Here is a 14,807-nt window from a genome sequence, read left to right on the forward strand (position 1 = left end):
GTTTAAAGCACTATGTGCTCTCATCCCCTTAAACCCCCCATCAGTCAACGCTTTTCGTCTTTCTCGTGCTCCCTAGTCTTTTCAACGTCTGGCTGTGCCAATAATGACACTTTTTACTTTAACAATGTGTGAGCAAAAATGCATAGATATACATAATAATTTCTATTTTTAGACCAATGGTTAATATTTGTTAAATTATGCTCTCATAGTTACCAGTACGAATGTGCAAGTACACATATTATAGTAGACAGTTAGGAATGTATTTCAAACAAATTGTACAAATCAAATCAATTGAAATCTGTTATTATTGAAATTGGAAATGATTTTCTCATGGACATACAAGCATGAGTATCAATGAACAGCGACTTCATTTCAGCGGACAGTTGGGTGTCGAGCATGCGTTTGATTCCTAATAGAAATTCCAGTTTGCCTTTGCCTCGCTCCAATTCGTCGCAAATCTGTTTATCTTTACTGCCTTGCAGATACTTCATACACTTTTGAAGGTCGATTATTTCATCCTTTATCTATGTTTCAACGAAAAGAAAATTTAATATGGTTTCGTTACGACAGACAGAAATTTTATCGTATACCTTCTTCATCGAGCATTCAATTTCACTCTTCGCGTTTCTAATTTCGTCACACCTTTTAACAAACGCGTCATTCGTTTCGTTCCAAATTTTCAACACACGTTCTTTTATCTCTTCGATATTTTTATCAGCTTCGTTTCGATTGTGATCCATACGAGCAAATATCAAGCAAGATTTATTCTTAAGACTGTCGGCTTCTTTCATCCACACATTTGATTCTAATAGTCTATAAAATTGAATTATTACAATTCAAGTACCAACAATGTGAATTAATGACATGATCCCACCGATCGACAGCTTCTTTCGACCTATCCACCATAACGGCCCACTGAGCTTTCTGTATGCAATTTTCCAAATCATATTGATATCTTCGGCCTTCGACTAACTACAAAAACGTTATCGTGATACATTTGTTGCTCGAAAAGGAAAAGCATCAGAAGTTACTTTGTCTTCGCAACACTGCAGGCACCTCTTCGTCTGCTTAATACTCTGACAAAAGATTTGAGTTTCTTCCACAAGCAGCTTTTCAACTCGGTCGTCGATAAGTTCACTTTCTGATCGAGACAAATAATCCAACGTTTGAATAAAGTATCTAAATGGAGGTTGTCTACCCCAACGAGCGGCGACGAAAAATTAAAGCTAATAACTTAACTATCTTTGCGTTCTCGATGATAGAGGCACTCTTGAGATATTTGCAACGGAGCCTCGATACTTCGCGCGAAAGCTTCTAATTGACGCTTGCACTCTTGCATTTTGCTGCACGCGATTATCGTTTTTTCAAGTATAGACGATAACTCGCCGATTTTCGAATTCACTTCGCCAACCTCGATGGTCTTTTCCAAGCTATCTTCTAATTGCTTCTTCTTCTGTCTGCACGTAAACTTATCAATTTAGTCGTGTCCGATTGCCAACTGTAATAACTTTCAGATTAGATATGTCGTTATGCAATGACCATTCAGAGACGAACGCGGCAGCAATGCACTTCCGAGAGTTTGCAAGGCAATAACTTTCAAACGAGATATCGTGATTGAGTAACAATAGACGGATAACGAGTAAAAAAAAACTCAATACCTAACGAGATCCTCGAGTTTCTCCTTGATCGGCTTTATGTTTGCCAAGCACAGTTGGACGTTCTTTTCAATCCTCTCGCGATTCTCGTTCCACTGGTCGCATGTAAAATGTTCGCCGGCCGCGCGAAAGGGAATCTGATTGTAGCCTGTCACCAAATTCGGAAAAGTCAAGTGTGCCGTGAGCATATCCTCGGGCACGTAAGAAGGAATCCAGCGATCGTGTATTATGGGAATCGATGGGCTGAGTTAACGTCAATTCGAGTGCGAGCATAATTTTATTTGTCTTTACAAATAATAAATAATACTTTTTTTTTATTGGTCTCTTACATGTGATAAGGTTTGACCTTCTCGTAGCCTCTCGTTGATTGCCATGTTTCAGTTTTAAGTCCGTCAACTAACATCGTAGCGTATTAATTCACAGTATGATTTTTGTGATAAAGGTTATGAAAAGAAATTTGAAGCGCGTGTATGTACAGTCAATCGCACCACAGTAGAGACATTTGATTGTCGATCAGGCATTTCATGAATTTTGCTGTATCTTCACCTGGAATTAATTTTGTTCTGATCGATATCAATGTTTTTAATTGAAAGTATAAATAATGCTGCTTACTTAATTTTCGACATTTTCCGATAGCTTGTACAATGAGGATTAATACAGTGCCTTTGTCGTCGGTTTTTTCGTATAAATTCTCAACGATTTTTATTATATTAAAATGCTGCGTTACCCTTCCTTGGTCGTCCATCTGAAAGGCACGGGAATGATAGAACGGCAATTCTCAATAGTTAAAATTAAGCACTTACGAGGCTGGCTTTTCGCAACAAACAAGCTGAATATTTATCCATGTCGATATTCTTGATTTCCAGGCGGTTTTCATTTTCGAAACCTACGCACAACAAAACAGTTTGTAGAAGCGCTTTAATAAACTAACCAAACGGAAAAAAGAAAAATTGTCAAACATACTCGTGCTGTTTTCGGCTGTATCGAGGCACTCTTTGTCTAATAAATTGACATGTACGTCAACGCGTGTTCCATTAACGCAAAGTGTTATATTTGTCTCATCGTCAACTGATGTTTCACCCTATATCACAATCGAACTCAATTATTATCTAAAAATTTTTTTTCGGTTGGTTTACAGTTGCACCGGGGAGAAAGTGTACTATTATCGCTTGTTTATATGGATCATACTGAATAAAGATAGAAAGTTCTTCAGGTCACGCGAAAATAAAAAATTCGATTAGATATTAAATTTAGTAGATAACTGATTAAAAATACTTTACCCAACAGTAATTAACAGCAAAACAAGTAAGCAGTCCGAATGTAGTATACCTCATGTCGCGAGACGCACGCGAGAAGTTTTCGTATTGATTCGCCGTGAACAACTAAGAAAAACCAGATGCACAAAATAAACACCTGAACAAAAGTTAATACGACCGGATGGAAATTAATGGTTTTGAGGCCTTAAAAAACCAGTTAATGCTATAACGTGTTTTCATCAAACTCGTCTGTGGGCCCGTAATCGACGCGTCGACTTTCAAAATGTCGGGATGGGGAACGATAAATCACGAAATCGTAGCATGAGAAAAGTATTTATTCGTTCGTGTATTTCAGTACATAAACCAAAGTTGAAGAAAAATCAAATGCAGATCTTCGTTAAAAAAAAAACATCACAATCTCGCCTAATCCAAAACAGGGAAGTCTTTGCTGACGATAAAACAAGCGAAAACGTTACCCCCAGTCTCGCAGGTATCCTTGCCAACTGTAATAAAAGGACGGTTCGTTTCAGATCGAAAAAGTAAACTGGGGAAAAAAAAGAGAATAGAACATTGCCAGAGTTGTCTCACCGAGATCTTTGCACTTGTCGATAACCTTGTCGGCCTTGGCTACGTCCACATTGGTGGTTCGGGATTTGGTGCGAGCTGTTTCTACGTCGATGCTTCCGTCATCGCGCATCTAATTTATAAAAATTGAATCGTCAGTTGTTGCTCGACGATTTCGTTGCAAAAGGAGAGTGAAATTCATTGTGTTGTTGCATGAAAATGAGCGACCAGTTTGAGGGAAGAATAAAGGTTTTTTTTCCGTTGTTATCAAACTGTTGAGACACTTACAATTCCAATCTTCTTCAGCATACAAGCGGAGAAGCAGTCAAGACTTTTTTCACGCTTGATTTCTCCTCCCTTGATAATGGAATTGACGACGTCTGCAACAGTCATACGTGAGTTCCCAATTGATTTATCGATAAGCTTTGATTTGGCGAAAATGAAAAAATGATTAATTTATGTACCTGCGCTTACGCCAGTTTCGGTGATACAGCCTTCTTTGAATCCCTTGAGTCTAGCTTTTTGTTCGTCGTTCAGAGTTGCCTGAAAGTTCAGATCGAACGTCATTCGATTCACGGACGAATGAAGCAAAAAAATGAAATGTAAACTCACAGCGTAAGCCCCAGCAAGGCAAACAGCCAGGACGATGGTGAAGCACTTCATAATGCCGATCAGGATGTACAGCTTGCACACAGTTCGGAAGTATGTCAAATACTGAGTATCGGCTATCCGACGCTACGTGCTTTTTATACTGCGTTTGACCGCGCGCGTCTAATGGCCATTCGTGCATTCAGTACACATTCAGCGACGATCAGTCGCGATTTGTTATTGTTTTTCTTTTAGCGATTAGCTTTTGTTAGCACTGTTGCACTTCCATAGCTATTAGCCGACAGACCATACCATGATTCTTTAGTTATTTTAATCGCAACGCCGAGAAATCGCTTTCAAAATTTACAAATATTTAACTCGTGGTCACTGCAGCAAAACTAGTATAACTACATCGTGAGAAACAGTTGTGCATATAGTAAAAATAATTATTCGAAGTTATTTAATATTTTATTATTTCAGTGCATTCACGAATACAAAAACATTTCTTACATCGATTATATTCTTATACATTATGTACACATGAAATGAAATATAGAAAATAGATGGGTATAAAACTATAAAGTACCCTCCGAAAAAAATTTCGTCAGATTTATAGGCGGCACAGTCTTACCGTCAATATTTTTCGCGTAGTCGAAAAAGCAATCAAACAATCTGCATGGATCATCTAAAACTGAGTTACAAGATAGTTTGATCATTGCGCTCATGAAATAAGTTCGACATTGCAAAACTTGTACTCACGACTTTTGCAAATTTCGAGGGCTTTGTTTACTTCTTCTTTCACCTTCAAATGTACATCTGAATTAACGTTAGCTAGCTGCTTTGTTATTTCATCCTCGACGATGTACTGCGCGATTACAAGTATAGTGAGAATAAAACATACATCTAATTTTTGATATGTTAAAAGTAAAAAGTTAGGTAGAATATAATTTGTTTTGTACATTGATGGTATTTACTTTAAAGGAAATTCTAAATACAAATGTAAAATAATAAAAGTGTCTTTTGTAACTTGTTAGAACTCAACTTACTAGTTTAAGCTTTCGTAGTGCACAAAATGATAAGCACAAAGTCTTGCTAAAATCTTCTTGACTTCCGAAAAAACTTAATTTGAATTCTAGAAAATCAATTGTGTTAGTAAAGTGTTTCATATAAAAGTGCAATTGATGTTCTTTTACCTCTGTCAAAGCCAAGTTTATTACCGCAATTTTGCATGACATCCATGAATTCAGTGATATTAATTTTCTTAGGATTTAATTTGATTTGCTATTCGCAAATATAAAAAATATTTTAACACATTGTATATATCAATAACATACATATTTGCATAAAAAAATTACCCCTTTAACCATCACAAATAACAGTGCTAAAACAAGGAATAATATCTGTTTCATTTTCGCAATACTTGGTTGTTGACACACACCGATTATAAGCCAATGACCAACTAAGATAAACTTTTATGGTATTACAGCATTTTATAGCGAGGATGGACGTCGATATTCCCCCTGAGAGAGAAAGCAACAACACCCGCATTTTTTATACAGAATGACAATGACTTCAAACCAGTCGTTTCCGCGTTGGATTCCGACATGGAATAAATGTTGTCGTATAAGTAAATGTTTTTATTATTGTATCTATCGTTTAGTATTTTATCAAATATACGTTACCGACAATGGTAATAATGTTTTAAATACTAAAGTATTATTCGATGTGAATGAACGAGGACTGTTTAACGTACACAATGTGAAAAAGCTAAATACCGGTATTTACTTTCTTTAGGTTCCTTCTTGTTTTTTATATATAAAAAAATAAACGTTTCAAAAGTCATGAACTTTTTTAAAACTTTTCTAAAACTTAAGTGTAGTTAGTAGTTAGTGAAAATGATGATGATTAATAGTCTGATATAGAAAAAGGCCAAGACAGTATATTTATAACTAAAATTTATTAAAATACGTAATTTACATTATTTTCCTCGTCGTTTCTTTCATACAATCAATATGAATTTTTAACTCAACTTAATGGATTATTACACAAGATTGTTAAACAAGCTGAGAAAGAAATTGCTTCGTATTTGGACTTGGATTCGATTGACTCCCTTTCCAGTGGTATTTCAAATGTTCGAACATACATTGAACTAATTTACAATGCGTTTTACCTGTAACGAAGAAAAAAAAATAAACTCCGGCACAAAATGTTACTGTGAATAATATTTAATTGTAATATTACCGTCACGACAAGGTTCGTAAACCGAGAAAAATATATTTCTCTCTTCGACGTCGTTTGCGTCAAAGTAAGACTCCACTTTTGCCGTATCAATCGTTCCATCTGACCTCATCTAAAATATACATTTTAAAATTATTTTTAGGCAGATTCTAGAAAATACACATTAGCGTTTACGTCGGCCATTGTGTGCCGTAACCATTCGCACAAAAGTAATAAATTAGTGAGCACACAACGAGGCACTTACTATTCCGTTGTTTTTGTATGCGCAAGCGGGAATGCAGTACATTTCCTCTTCGCTAAAACCGCCTGTTTGCTCTGCATCAGAAAATGAGAGTCTCGTAGAGATAGCAATACGATAATTTTACATTGAGTCAAATAATTAATGCGTCACCTATATCAACTCCATACTCTTCCAGACACTCCCTTGTGATGTTTTGTGGCGGCAGCGTTGTGGTTCGCTTGGCCAGTCCCTTGAAAAATAAAGAACGTGCATTGCCCGTGCGATGTTCCACGACAAGTAACGAGCTTGAGAGAACTACTCCTTAGCAATTCGAAATAAAGAAAGAAACGTCGTATCTATTGATAATGCTCCAACAATAGAGCGTAATTATGGCAATAAATGAAAATAACTTACAGCGAAAGCTCCTGCGAAACAGAACGCGAGAACAGCCACGCGGACGGAGTTCATGGCGCGGAGCTTATGAGCACGCACAGTAGCGCACCACTTCGGTCATACAGCTTCACTCGACCTATTTTATAGCAAATGTATTATCAGCTCATATACGTAAGCACCCGCGTCCGCTGCATTTAAATAATGTCGAAATAGAAATTGTCGCTGGAATTTTTCAGCGATAAACAGACGTATGGCGTTACGCTGTTCACACGGCTTTTTCTTCTTCTCTTCGGATTTATTTTTACAAATTATTATGCTTGAAGAATGCTTTCCGAAGAATGAGGCTCGTGGAACGCGACATTTTTTCAAGCGGATTTCAGAAGTAGAATCGCTAACGAAACTCACATGGTTTACAAATCAAATATACCTGTGCGCAATATTGACTTATTGCGCCGAAAAACTTGTATGCAGCAGAATTATGAAATATGTACAAACAAATTCTTTTTATACCTTAGTTAGACTCAGAGTCAGTGTCAAGTAGCTCCAATATTGTTATGGCTTAAAAAATTTCCAATAAATATATTTCAAAGTATGTTTATTAAAGTATACGTTAACATATTTTTAAGCATATATTTAATTTCATAGATATCCCGTGCAAATTCAAAGATAACATCACGACAAACAGTACCTGAGTTATCTATTTGTTTAGATACGAGCGAGCTGTAAGACAAACGATTGAAGTCACATTGGGTATTGAGTCTGCAAAAGGCAGTCGCGATAGTTGGCGTCAAAAATACGTTGAAAAGACTGTAATGACTTTACCAATGATCTGATCTTTTACAGTTACCGACAAGAAATTATTTTGTTATGTTATACAGAGCAGTTGTCTCCTGTTTAACTACTTTCCGGCAGACTCACCTTTACATTTTGTATAGTCACGGTGAGTAGTTTGTCTATACACGTCCGGGAGATTATTTGCTTAGTAAGCCAATTCAACACTTGTTTTGAGGTTGAGAATACGCATGAATAGCTACACTTATGTGAGTAAAACTTGTATAAATATGCGAATAGAGTTAGAATCTTAAAAATGATTTTCTTTATATTACCTAACGATAGATATTACCTGACAAATAATTCACGTGAATACTTGATTTGATCGATCAAAAGCATCAATCGTTATTGTTCCTGAATTTTACAATACTTATCTTGATATCAGCATCGAATGTTCGAGAGGTACTTTCGTGTCTGGTGAAAATAAATTATACTCTTTTTCTAATGTGGACCAATTTAATTAAATAATGCTTCGATATTAGATTACGTAACATGTACGATTGAATGATTATTTTTAAATTCCTTAAAGGCGGTTTTGTTTTTGCAATCTATGATAAATTGAAAAATATACTTCAACTTATATTACCTCTAGGAAAAGTACTCTTAAAAGAGTAGTTGTACGCTAATATTAATGCCGCGTTAAGAATATCATAATAATATAAGAATCAGTAGTCATGTATGGAAGAAAATTCCTAATTATTGTAAAAAAAAAACAATTAAATTTTCATAAAATTGCCATGGTCGAGGACACGTTCACTCGATAAGTGCTTCATCATTGAAACCTCTTGCATTTTCGCGTTCGTAGCAGCAACTATAATGAATGTAGCTGACCTTGAAAAAGAGTAGAGCTAACCGGTGTATCATCGACACGTTGATTTACCAGTTTTCATTGAGATCTTGATCGTTACGGAGGTATAATCGACAGCTATGCACTGATATCACTTGACTTATATAATTTTTACAACTCATTGAATTCTTTCACAGTAAACACGATATGTTTGTAGTAACCTTATTCTATGGATTACTCATACTAATAGCTACAGTTACTTTTCGATGGATTGGGAGATATTTTTCACTACGCAGCAAGTTAAGTGCTATACCTGGTCCAATTAATATTCCGTTCATTGGGTTGACATGGCAGCTGATAAATATATCAAGTGAAGGTATAAATATCAAATAAATATAGTAGGGTCGGCTTTGTATCAATTTTGATTCAGCATGAGAATTTTACGAATTTTTATTGGATATTATTTTTTTAATTGAACAAAAAAAATAAAATAGCAATTATATATACATATATATGCATAAGAATTATTTTATATTGTACTATTAAATACAGTACATGTATCATTGTAGATCATCAATTTTTTTCGACGCGATCAGTTCCTAATAATAATAACGATTTTACCTAAAAACTATCGACCTAAAGACAGTAAAAACAGAATATTCCAAGCTCGGTCAAACAATTGTCAATTACATGTCAATCAAATTTTTGTATTTTATACGTACTCCTTCGTGTTAACAACTTAATTATTCAAAGCCTACACTTGTGGAAAAAATTTAGTAATATGTAAAAAATATTTTACATATAGAATTTTAATACGTGAAATTACCGTTTTACACGTAAAATATATCACTTATTTGATGAAAAAATAATATTCACTTGTGAAATATGATCGTATAGAACATAAAACCATGATTGTGTTGAAAAAAATACATCATATAGAAAGTTATTTCATTTATGTAGAATGAAAATGCGCTCACGTATAATATTATTCAAATTGTATTTGTACAAAACAATCATGTAAAAACAAATAGATCATGTGCAATGATACACAGTCAATATATAATAATTCAATATAAAAACATAATGTCTATTTATAATTACGTCATGTAGAATAGTTTATGCCAATGAAGAAAATTATTTTTTTAAATACTATTTTATTTTTCGTTTACAGTTAAAAAAACAGTACATAAAATAAAAATTTGTAAAATTTTTATGTTGAATTGACACTTATACTTGTTAAATAAATTATGGTTTTTTTAGTGACAAACATTATCTGTAGGACACATTTTGAGCGTTTCGATGAATGTAAAATAAATACAGCCTTAAGAAAATTTCATTGAAATAAATTTTCGGGCATATACTTCGCTTTATATCAATTTTGGATTTTGATGTACTGAGTATTTTTATACTAGTTTGAACTAGATGAGTACGAACTAATAAGCATCTTAACCGCATTATACGTCAATGCTCTTTTGTGCTTAATCAGTCTTGATGCATTAGCTCATTCTTGGTAATCGTAATATAAAAAGAAAACATGATTCACTATTTTTAAAACTATAAAAAACATTAAAATAGTTATGTCTAATACAGAATCTCTTTCTTTTCTGAAGTAAAAGTAATGCGACTAAATAGAACTTTTTACTATACATTAAATAGTAATCAGCGTTATGTTGTATTGTTTGTATAGGTATTTTTACAACGTTAATTTCCTAATAATAATTTCATATTTTTAGATCGATTTCAGTTTGTTAACAATTTACTTGGAAAATACAAAAACGGAATCACTCTCATTTGGATCGGCCCTGAACCTGTAGTAATTATAACTAAACCAGAATTAATTGAGGTATATCACAATAATAGATTTTCCAATATTTCAAAAAATGTAAAGAAAAATATTGCTTGTAGGTAGTTCTTTCAAGTAATACACTCATAACCAAAGCATCGGGATATGATTCAATTAAACCATGGTTGGGCCAGGGTTTAGTCACGTCGACCGGTAAAAATATTTGAAAACTCCTTGAGATATTTTAATATTATATATTGTTATTATTTACCGTTTCAGGCGACCTATGGTTCAAACACCGAAAACTAATAACGCCAACATTTCATTTCAATATATTGGAGGAGTATGCAGCCATTATGCAAGATAATGTCGAAATACTTATTGAATGCATAGAATCTCAGGTTCGCAAAGATGTAAATACCCCGATTAATATTTTTGAATATGCTGTAAAGTATACACTAGATACGATTTGCGAAACTGCTATGGGCGTGAATATCAACTGCCAAAAAAAATCAGACGTCGAATATGTCAATGCCTTGCACAAGTACGTAAAATTACTTTTTATAGTATAATATGTTTAGGGCAGGTCATAAGTGGCTTGAACATTTTATTCAATTTCATATTCAATCGGATTTTTTTTGTCCGAAAATGGAAAATACTTCAGTTATACGACATAACATTTTGAAAGAAAATCGTTGCAGAATAACGTTCACTGACACTCTTTTTTCCGTTTCGGAAATTCATAGATGATCACTAAAACAGACTACATTTTTTGTTTACAAAGACTACAGCTTACCCGTAAACGTGCTAAACTTTGTATTAATATTAATAACTCACTTCATGTATGTACCTATATAGATATTGAAGGTTTTCAGAACTAGCAGTAGAAAGAATGTTTAGATTTTGGCTCAAGTGTGATGCTTTATATTATCGCACGTCAAAAGGTCAAGAAAGTTATCGTGCCATGAAAATTATGCACGATTTTACTGAGCAGGTAAATACGGGTAATTATTAATTGCAACAATTTGTGCGTAAAGAGCGTCTTTCCCGCACGCTCGACAAACAACGTGCGTTGAAAATCCCATTTTTCACACGTCGTATCGTAAAATACAGTACGACACATGTTTGGGAAAAAGTTTCTCTAAAAAATTTACTTTCCCGCACTTGTATCGCAATGTATTGTTTTCAGTACTGATACTCTTAATGTGCAATTTTATCCCTTTAAAGGTGATTTTACGAAAGCAGTCGGAAAGAAAAAATAAATTGCCTAAGAAGGAGGAAGAACATCAAGTAGATGAATTTGGTAAACATTTCTTTGTTTTCTAGGTATACGTATAATAACTGGTAAAACAAATTGAATTTTTTTCAGGAAAACGGAAGAGAAAAGCATTTTTAGACTTATTACTAGACGAAAGTCAAAATGCTGAAAACCCGTTGACTACTCAAGAACTTCGTGAAGAAGTCGATACATTCATGTTCGCTGTAACTATTAACTATTTCTGTTCAGTTATGTGAAAAAATATACGTTATCCTATAATCTAAAAAATTATGATTGCAGGGTCATGACACTACAGCAGCAGCAATAAGTTGGGCATTATTTGCTCTTGGTAATGAACAAAAAATTCAAGATAAAGTATATGATGAATTGAAAGAAGTTTTTGGCAGCGAAACTAGAACAGCAACGACAAAGCAAATGAGACAGTTGAAATATCTGGATATGGTGATAAAAGAAGTTTTAAGATTTTATCCTAGCGTACCATCCATCAGTCGATATGTCGATACAGAGACTGTTTTAGGTAACTATACTATTATAATCCACATCGATATTCATAAAGCATTAAATACGCACTAACAATATAGTATGAGTAGATTTATAAATGTTCAGGTGGGGTGAGCAGAAATAAGTCCGAGGAGCTCGTCGACTAGTTTAGTTATTATTTTTCCACTATAATTCACTTATAATTTATTTGTAACATTGGGTCTACGCAGAGTCTATCCCTTTATTTTACCAGCGCTTTGCTCGAGAGCTGGAGATCTAATGCCGTTTTCGCTCGTCGCTATGAGCCCATTCCCGTGCCCTTCGGAAGTGTGGTCCGAGAGGCTTAAATCGTCCGTTAAGGTGCGCATATTCTAACTCTCCTCGCTCCACTAGTGGGTTGCCAATAGCCACAGATTTCGCCCATGTGCAAGTCTGCGCTGGGTGACCTTTCTTCTGTTGTTCCGTGGTCGCAGCAGCCTCGGAAAAGAATCTCCGATCTGTAGTGGCGCACGGCCCTGGCCGCCTCATGGCGACCATGCACGTCGTGACGAGTGAAGCTGAGGAAAAACACCTAACCTGTTCGAGCTTTCCCAGCGCACGCGATCTTACGTACATATTTTACGTCGCCGCTTGCTTCTACCTTATTTTCCTTTTCACAACAAGAACACGATTCTAGCATAGACACAGCCCGTGTCCTTACATATTTCATCGCTTCCGCTCGTACATATTGAGTTCTCTCGGTATCTTATGACCGATGATTATCGCGCTTTAAGTTTTCCTCAAATTCGTTTGCCCGTCGCCCAGATGCACCTCACATGTGTCCCAAACGTGCCCCAGACACGTGTGCCGCTTGGCCGTCCGCAACAATAAACAAATTGATAAATCAGTATCTGAAAAAATTTATGCAGCGATTTTTTCGAAAAAAATGCAAAATAGAGAGAGACTTGCGAGATTTTCGCGCCTTCGAAAATAATTTGAATTGACATTCGTGCCAAAATTAATCAATAATATTTTTCCGTATACTGCCAATTCGAGATTTAGGAAAGAATTTATTTTCAATTTTTGTTCTTTAGAATTATTTCTAAAAAATTGTTTACAAATGCATTATTTTCGTTTCACAAGCCATACTTAATCATTTATTAACTTGCAGATGGCTACATTATACCTAAAGGAACGACTTTGTCTGTCAATATTTACATGCTGCACCACAATCCTGAGGTTTGGGAGAATCCCGAAAAGTTTGATCCAGATCGTTTTTTGCCAGAAAATATTCATTCAAAAAAGTGGTATGCACATGTTCCATTTAGTGCTGGGCCCCGAAATTGTATCGGACAAAAGTTTGCCTATTTAGAATTGAAAACCGTTTTAACGGCAATATTACGTAAATGGCAGGTTTCGAGCGTTTTGAAACCCTCTGAAATGAAATTTATCTCAAATATAATATTAAGGGCTCATGATGGAAAGATTGAATTGTATTTCAAGCCACGTACATGAAAAAAGGGCCTTTATGTTGAAAAGTCTTAAGTATATTACTTGCTCCATTAATTGGGTTATATTCAATCAGGCTAAAATGATTAAACTAGATGATTTTCGTGAAATTTTAGATATGTATCATACGTTTACACATAAATGTGTAGTCATATTTTTTTGTCAATATAATAAAAAAAACCTTTCAAAATGTCGTTCCTCATCTGGAAATTTCGAAATCATCATTCAATAAATATATACATCAATGCATAGTATACACACGCGTGCATGCGCGCACGAATATACGTTTTCTTTTTTACTCTCCGGAAAAGAATTGTTAAATTAAACCTTGCTTTAATTTATTTAATGTGATATCGTACTGTCTTGTAATAATACGTATTGTAATAATATTTCAATATTATTTACGTTTTTACAAGATCCAAGGTAATAAACTTGCATCATCGAAGAACATTCTAATCGTTTCAAGCATCAGTTTTCACCTTTTCCTTAAGTAATTACAAAATGATCCCGAAAACTTTTCTATAAATACACTTTAATTTGTGTTTTGAAATCGTATCGTAAGTTACTTTGATCTTTTTTCTTTGTTTTTACGAGATCCTACCTGGGACATCACAATGGTCAACCTAAAATTATTAAATTTTTGTTCTGTCATTCCAACATTTTTTCTTTATTTAAAAAAATAAAGATAACAGAGCTGCTCTTATAAGCAGAGGTGTCAGTGTATTAGCATAGCTGCGTCGCATTTCGAGATACGTCTGAATTTACAAGGATCAGTATTTAGAACTGTGAGGTCGTACACTTACCAAAGAGTACGTCCGTGTCGGTCAAACTTTGCCGCAGCAATGTGAACCTTTGCATTTTTTCAGGCACTTTGCCTTTCCTAGAGACGATAGGAAAAATCAAACTAGTCGTAATCCGCCGATACTTTTATTGAAGTCTGTCGAGTACAAGCAATAAACCGTCAAGGTTTATTAATTTTGAATTGCTTGAAAACTAGCTAGGATAGTTAGAAAAAGCTGAAAATAGTTAATTTATTTTTGTCAAATTGATTGTTTCGAAAGTTTCGCTTACAACTATTGATGCGAATTTCGGATACATTGTTCTATACCAAACAAGCGATATTTCCGCCGAACGGCAATGTAGCATTTATCTCCGTAATTAGGAGATACGATAATGCAAAGAGCACGGGTATTCCACCTCGTATTTAGCTGTGCAGCATTTATTTGTAAAATTTTCATTAATAAA

The 14,807-nt window shown here is 34.7% G+C and overlaps 6 protein-coding genes across 8 annotated transcripts; 1 reads left to right on the plus strand and 5 right to left on the minus strand.

Moving 5' to 3' along the window:
* Positions 1–287: 287 nt before the first annotated feature.
* Positions 288–2,058, minus strand: LOC131665691 (tektin-5-like). Its single transcript, XM_058937748.1, has 7 exons — positions 1,985–2,058; positions 1,659–1,898; positions 1,240–1,457; positions 1,032–1,141; positions 875–972; positions 591–813; positions 288–524 (listed from the first exon to the last, which is right to left on the minus strand). The coding sequence occupies exons 1-7, from the start codon at positions 2,056–2,058 to the stop codon at positions 288–290; spliced, it is 1,200 nt and encodes a 399-aa protein (XP_058793731.1).
* Positions 2,059–2,133: 75 nt separating this feature from the next.
* On the minus strand, positions 2,134–2,989 carry LOC131665692 (uncharacterized). Its single transcript, XM_058937749.1, has 4 exons — positions 2,936–2,989; positions 2,619–2,736; positions 2,459–2,541; positions 2,134–2,400 (listed from the first exon to the last, which is right to left on the minus strand). The coding sequence occupies exons 1-4, from the start codon at positions 2,987–2,989 to the stop codon at positions 2,134–2,136; spliced, it is 522 nt and encodes a 173-aa protein (XP_058793732.1).
* A 245-nt stretch (positions 2,990–3,234) lies between these two features.
* LOC131665640 (general odorant-binding protein 56a-like) lies at positions 3,235–4,189 on the minus strand. Its single transcript, XM_058937678.1, has 5 exons — positions 4,088–4,189; positions 3,940–4,018; positions 3,764–3,855; positions 3,500–3,608; positions 3,235–3,414 (listed from the first exon to the last, which is right to left on the minus strand). The coding sequence occupies exons 1-5, from the start codon at positions 4,136–4,138 to the stop codon at positions 3,335–3,337; spliced, it is 411 nt and encodes a 136-aa protein (XP_058793661.1). The 5' UTR covers positions 4,139–4,189; the 3' UTR covers positions 3,235–3,334.
* A 595-nt stretch (positions 4,190–4,784) lies between these two features.
* Positions 4,785–5,472, minus strand: LOC131665693 (uncharacterized). The gene is made up of 4 exons (XM_058937750.1): positions 5,419–5,472; positions 5,257–5,344; positions 5,110–5,195; positions 4,785–4,928 (listed from the first exon to the last, which is right to left on the minus strand). Exons 1-4 carry the CDS (start codon positions 5,470–5,472, stop codon positions 4,785–4,787), a joined length of 372 nt encoding a protein of 123 aa, XP_058793733.1.
* Positions 5,473–6,039: 567 nt separating this feature from the next.
* Positions 6,040–7,050, minus strand: LOC131665725 (uncharacterized). The gene is made up of 5 exons (XM_058937795.1): positions 6,936–7,050; positions 6,693–6,771; positions 6,546–6,616; positions 6,305–6,413; positions 6,040–6,233 (listed from the first exon to the last, which is right to left on the minus strand). Exons 1-5 carry the CDS (start codon positions 6,987–6,989, stop codon positions 6,118–6,120), a joined length of 429 nt encoding a protein of 142 aa, XP_058793778.1. The 5' UTR covers positions 6,990–7,050; the 3' UTR covers positions 6,040–6,117.
* A 629-nt stretch (positions 7,051–7,679) lies between these two features.
* On the plus strand, positions 7,680–14,005 carry LOC131665723 (cytochrome P450 4C1-like). Of its 3 annotated transcripts, none has more exons than XM_058937793.1 (11): positions 7,680–7,954; positions 8,551–8,657; positions 8,730–8,908; positions 10,266–10,375; positions 10,438–10,528; positions 10,595–10,859; positions 11,183–11,309; positions 11,543–11,618; positions 11,685–11,797; positions 11,874–12,111; positions 13,225–14,005. In XM_058937793.1, exons 3-11 carry the CDS (start codon positions 8,740–8,742, stop codon positions 13,566–13,568), a joined length of 1,533 nt encoding a protein of 510 aa, XP_058793776.1. In that variant the 5' UTR covers positions 7,680–7,954; positions 8,551–8,657; positions 8,730–8,739; the 3' UTR covers positions 13,569–14,005. The 3 variants fall into 3 exon arrangements, with proteins under 3 accessions (XP_058793776.1, XP_058793775.1, XP_058793777.1); XM_058937792.1 differs by having other exon boundaries at positions 7,680–7,854; XM_058937794.1 differs by having other exon boundaries at positions 7,680–7,854; positions 8,554–8,657.
* The last annotated feature ends 802 nt before the right edge of the window (positions 14,006–14,807 follow it).

Source organism: Phymastichus coffea, unplaced genomic scaffold, assembly GCF_024137745.1.
Source record: "Phymastichus coffea isolate CEN01 unplaced genomic scaffold, Cenicafe_Pcof_1.1 PCOF00053, whole genome shotgun sequence".
Lineage (NCBI taxonomy): Eukaryota > Metazoa > Arthropoda > Insecta > Hymenoptera > Eulophidae > Phymastichus > Phymastichus coffea.

Bases quoted from the DNA above. Each gene is read 5' to 3' on its own strand.
- LOC131665691 (XM_058937748.1), bottom strand. From the start codon at position 2,058: ATGTTAGTTGACGGACTTAAAACTGAAACATGGCAATCAACGAGAGGC. The intron at 1,458-1,658 runs GTATTGAGTTTT...GTTTACGTGCAG, and splicing joins AAACTCGAGGATCTCGTTAG to ACAGAAGAAGAAGCAATTAG. The intron at 525-590 runs GTATACGATAAA...GTTGAAACATAG, and splicing joins TTGAATGCTCGATGAAGAAG to ATAAAGGATGAAATAATCGA.
- LOC131665692 (XM_058937749.1), bottom strand. From the start codon at position 2,989: ATGAGGTATACTACATTCGGACTGCTTACTTGTTTTGCTGTTAATTAC. The intron at 2,542-2,618 runs GTATGTTTGACA...TGTTGTGCGTAG, and splicing joins TACAGCCGAAAACAGCACGA to GTTTCGAAAATGAAAACCGC. The intron at 2,401-2,458 runs GTAAGTGCTTAA...CGTGCCTTTCAG, and splicing joins TGTTGCGAAAAGCCAGCCTC to ATGGACGACCAAGGAAGGGT.
- LOC131665640 (XM_058937678.1), bottom strand. From the start codon at position 4,138: ATGAAGTGCTTCACCATCGTCCTGGCTGTTTGCCTTGCTGGGGCTTAC. The intron at 3,856-3,939 runs GTACATAAATTA...TGACTGTTGCAG, and splicing joins CGAAACTGGCGTAAGCGCAG to ACGTCGTCAATTCCATTATC. The intron at 3,609-3,763 runs GTAAGTGTCTCA...TTTATAAATTAG, and splicing joins TGCTGAAGAAGATTGGAATT to ATGCGCGATGACGGAAGCAT.
- LOC131665693 (XM_058937750.1), bottom strand. From the start codon at position 5,472: ATGAAACAGATATTATTCCTTGTTTTAGCACTGTTATTTGTGATGGTT. The intron at 5,345-5,418 runs GTAATTTTTTTA...ATTTGCGAATAG, and splicing joins TATTTGTGATGGTTAAAGGG to CAAATCAAATTAAATCCTAA. The intron at 4,929-5,109 runs GTAAGTTGAGTT...GTAATCGCGCAG, and splicing joins CACTACGAAAGCTTAAACTA to TACATCGTCGAGGATGAAAT.
- LOC131665725 (XM_058937795.1), bottom strand. From the start codon at position 6,989: ATGAACTCCGTCCGCGTGGCTGTTCTCGCGTTCTGTTTCGCAGGAGCT. The intron at 6,617-6,692 runs GTGACGCATTAA...TTTCTGATGCAG, and splicing joins AGAGTATGGAGTTGATATAG to AGCAAACAGGCGGTTTTAGC. The intron at 6,414-6,545 runs GTAAGTGCCTCG...TGTATATTTTAG, and splicing joins CATACAAAAACAACGGAATA to ATGAGGTCAGATGGAACGAT.
- LOC131665723 (XM_058937793.1), top strand. From the start codon at position 8,740: ATGTTTGTAGTAACCTTATTCTATGGATTACTCATACTAATAGCTACA. The intron at 8,909-10,265 runs GTATAAATATCA...TCATATTTTTAG, and splicing joins GATAAATATATCAAGTGAAG to ATCGATTTCAGTTTGTTAAC. The intron at 11,619-11,684 runs GTAAACATTTCT...AATTTTTTTCAG, and splicing joins ACATCAAGTAGATGAATTTG to GAAAACGGAAGAGAAAAGCA.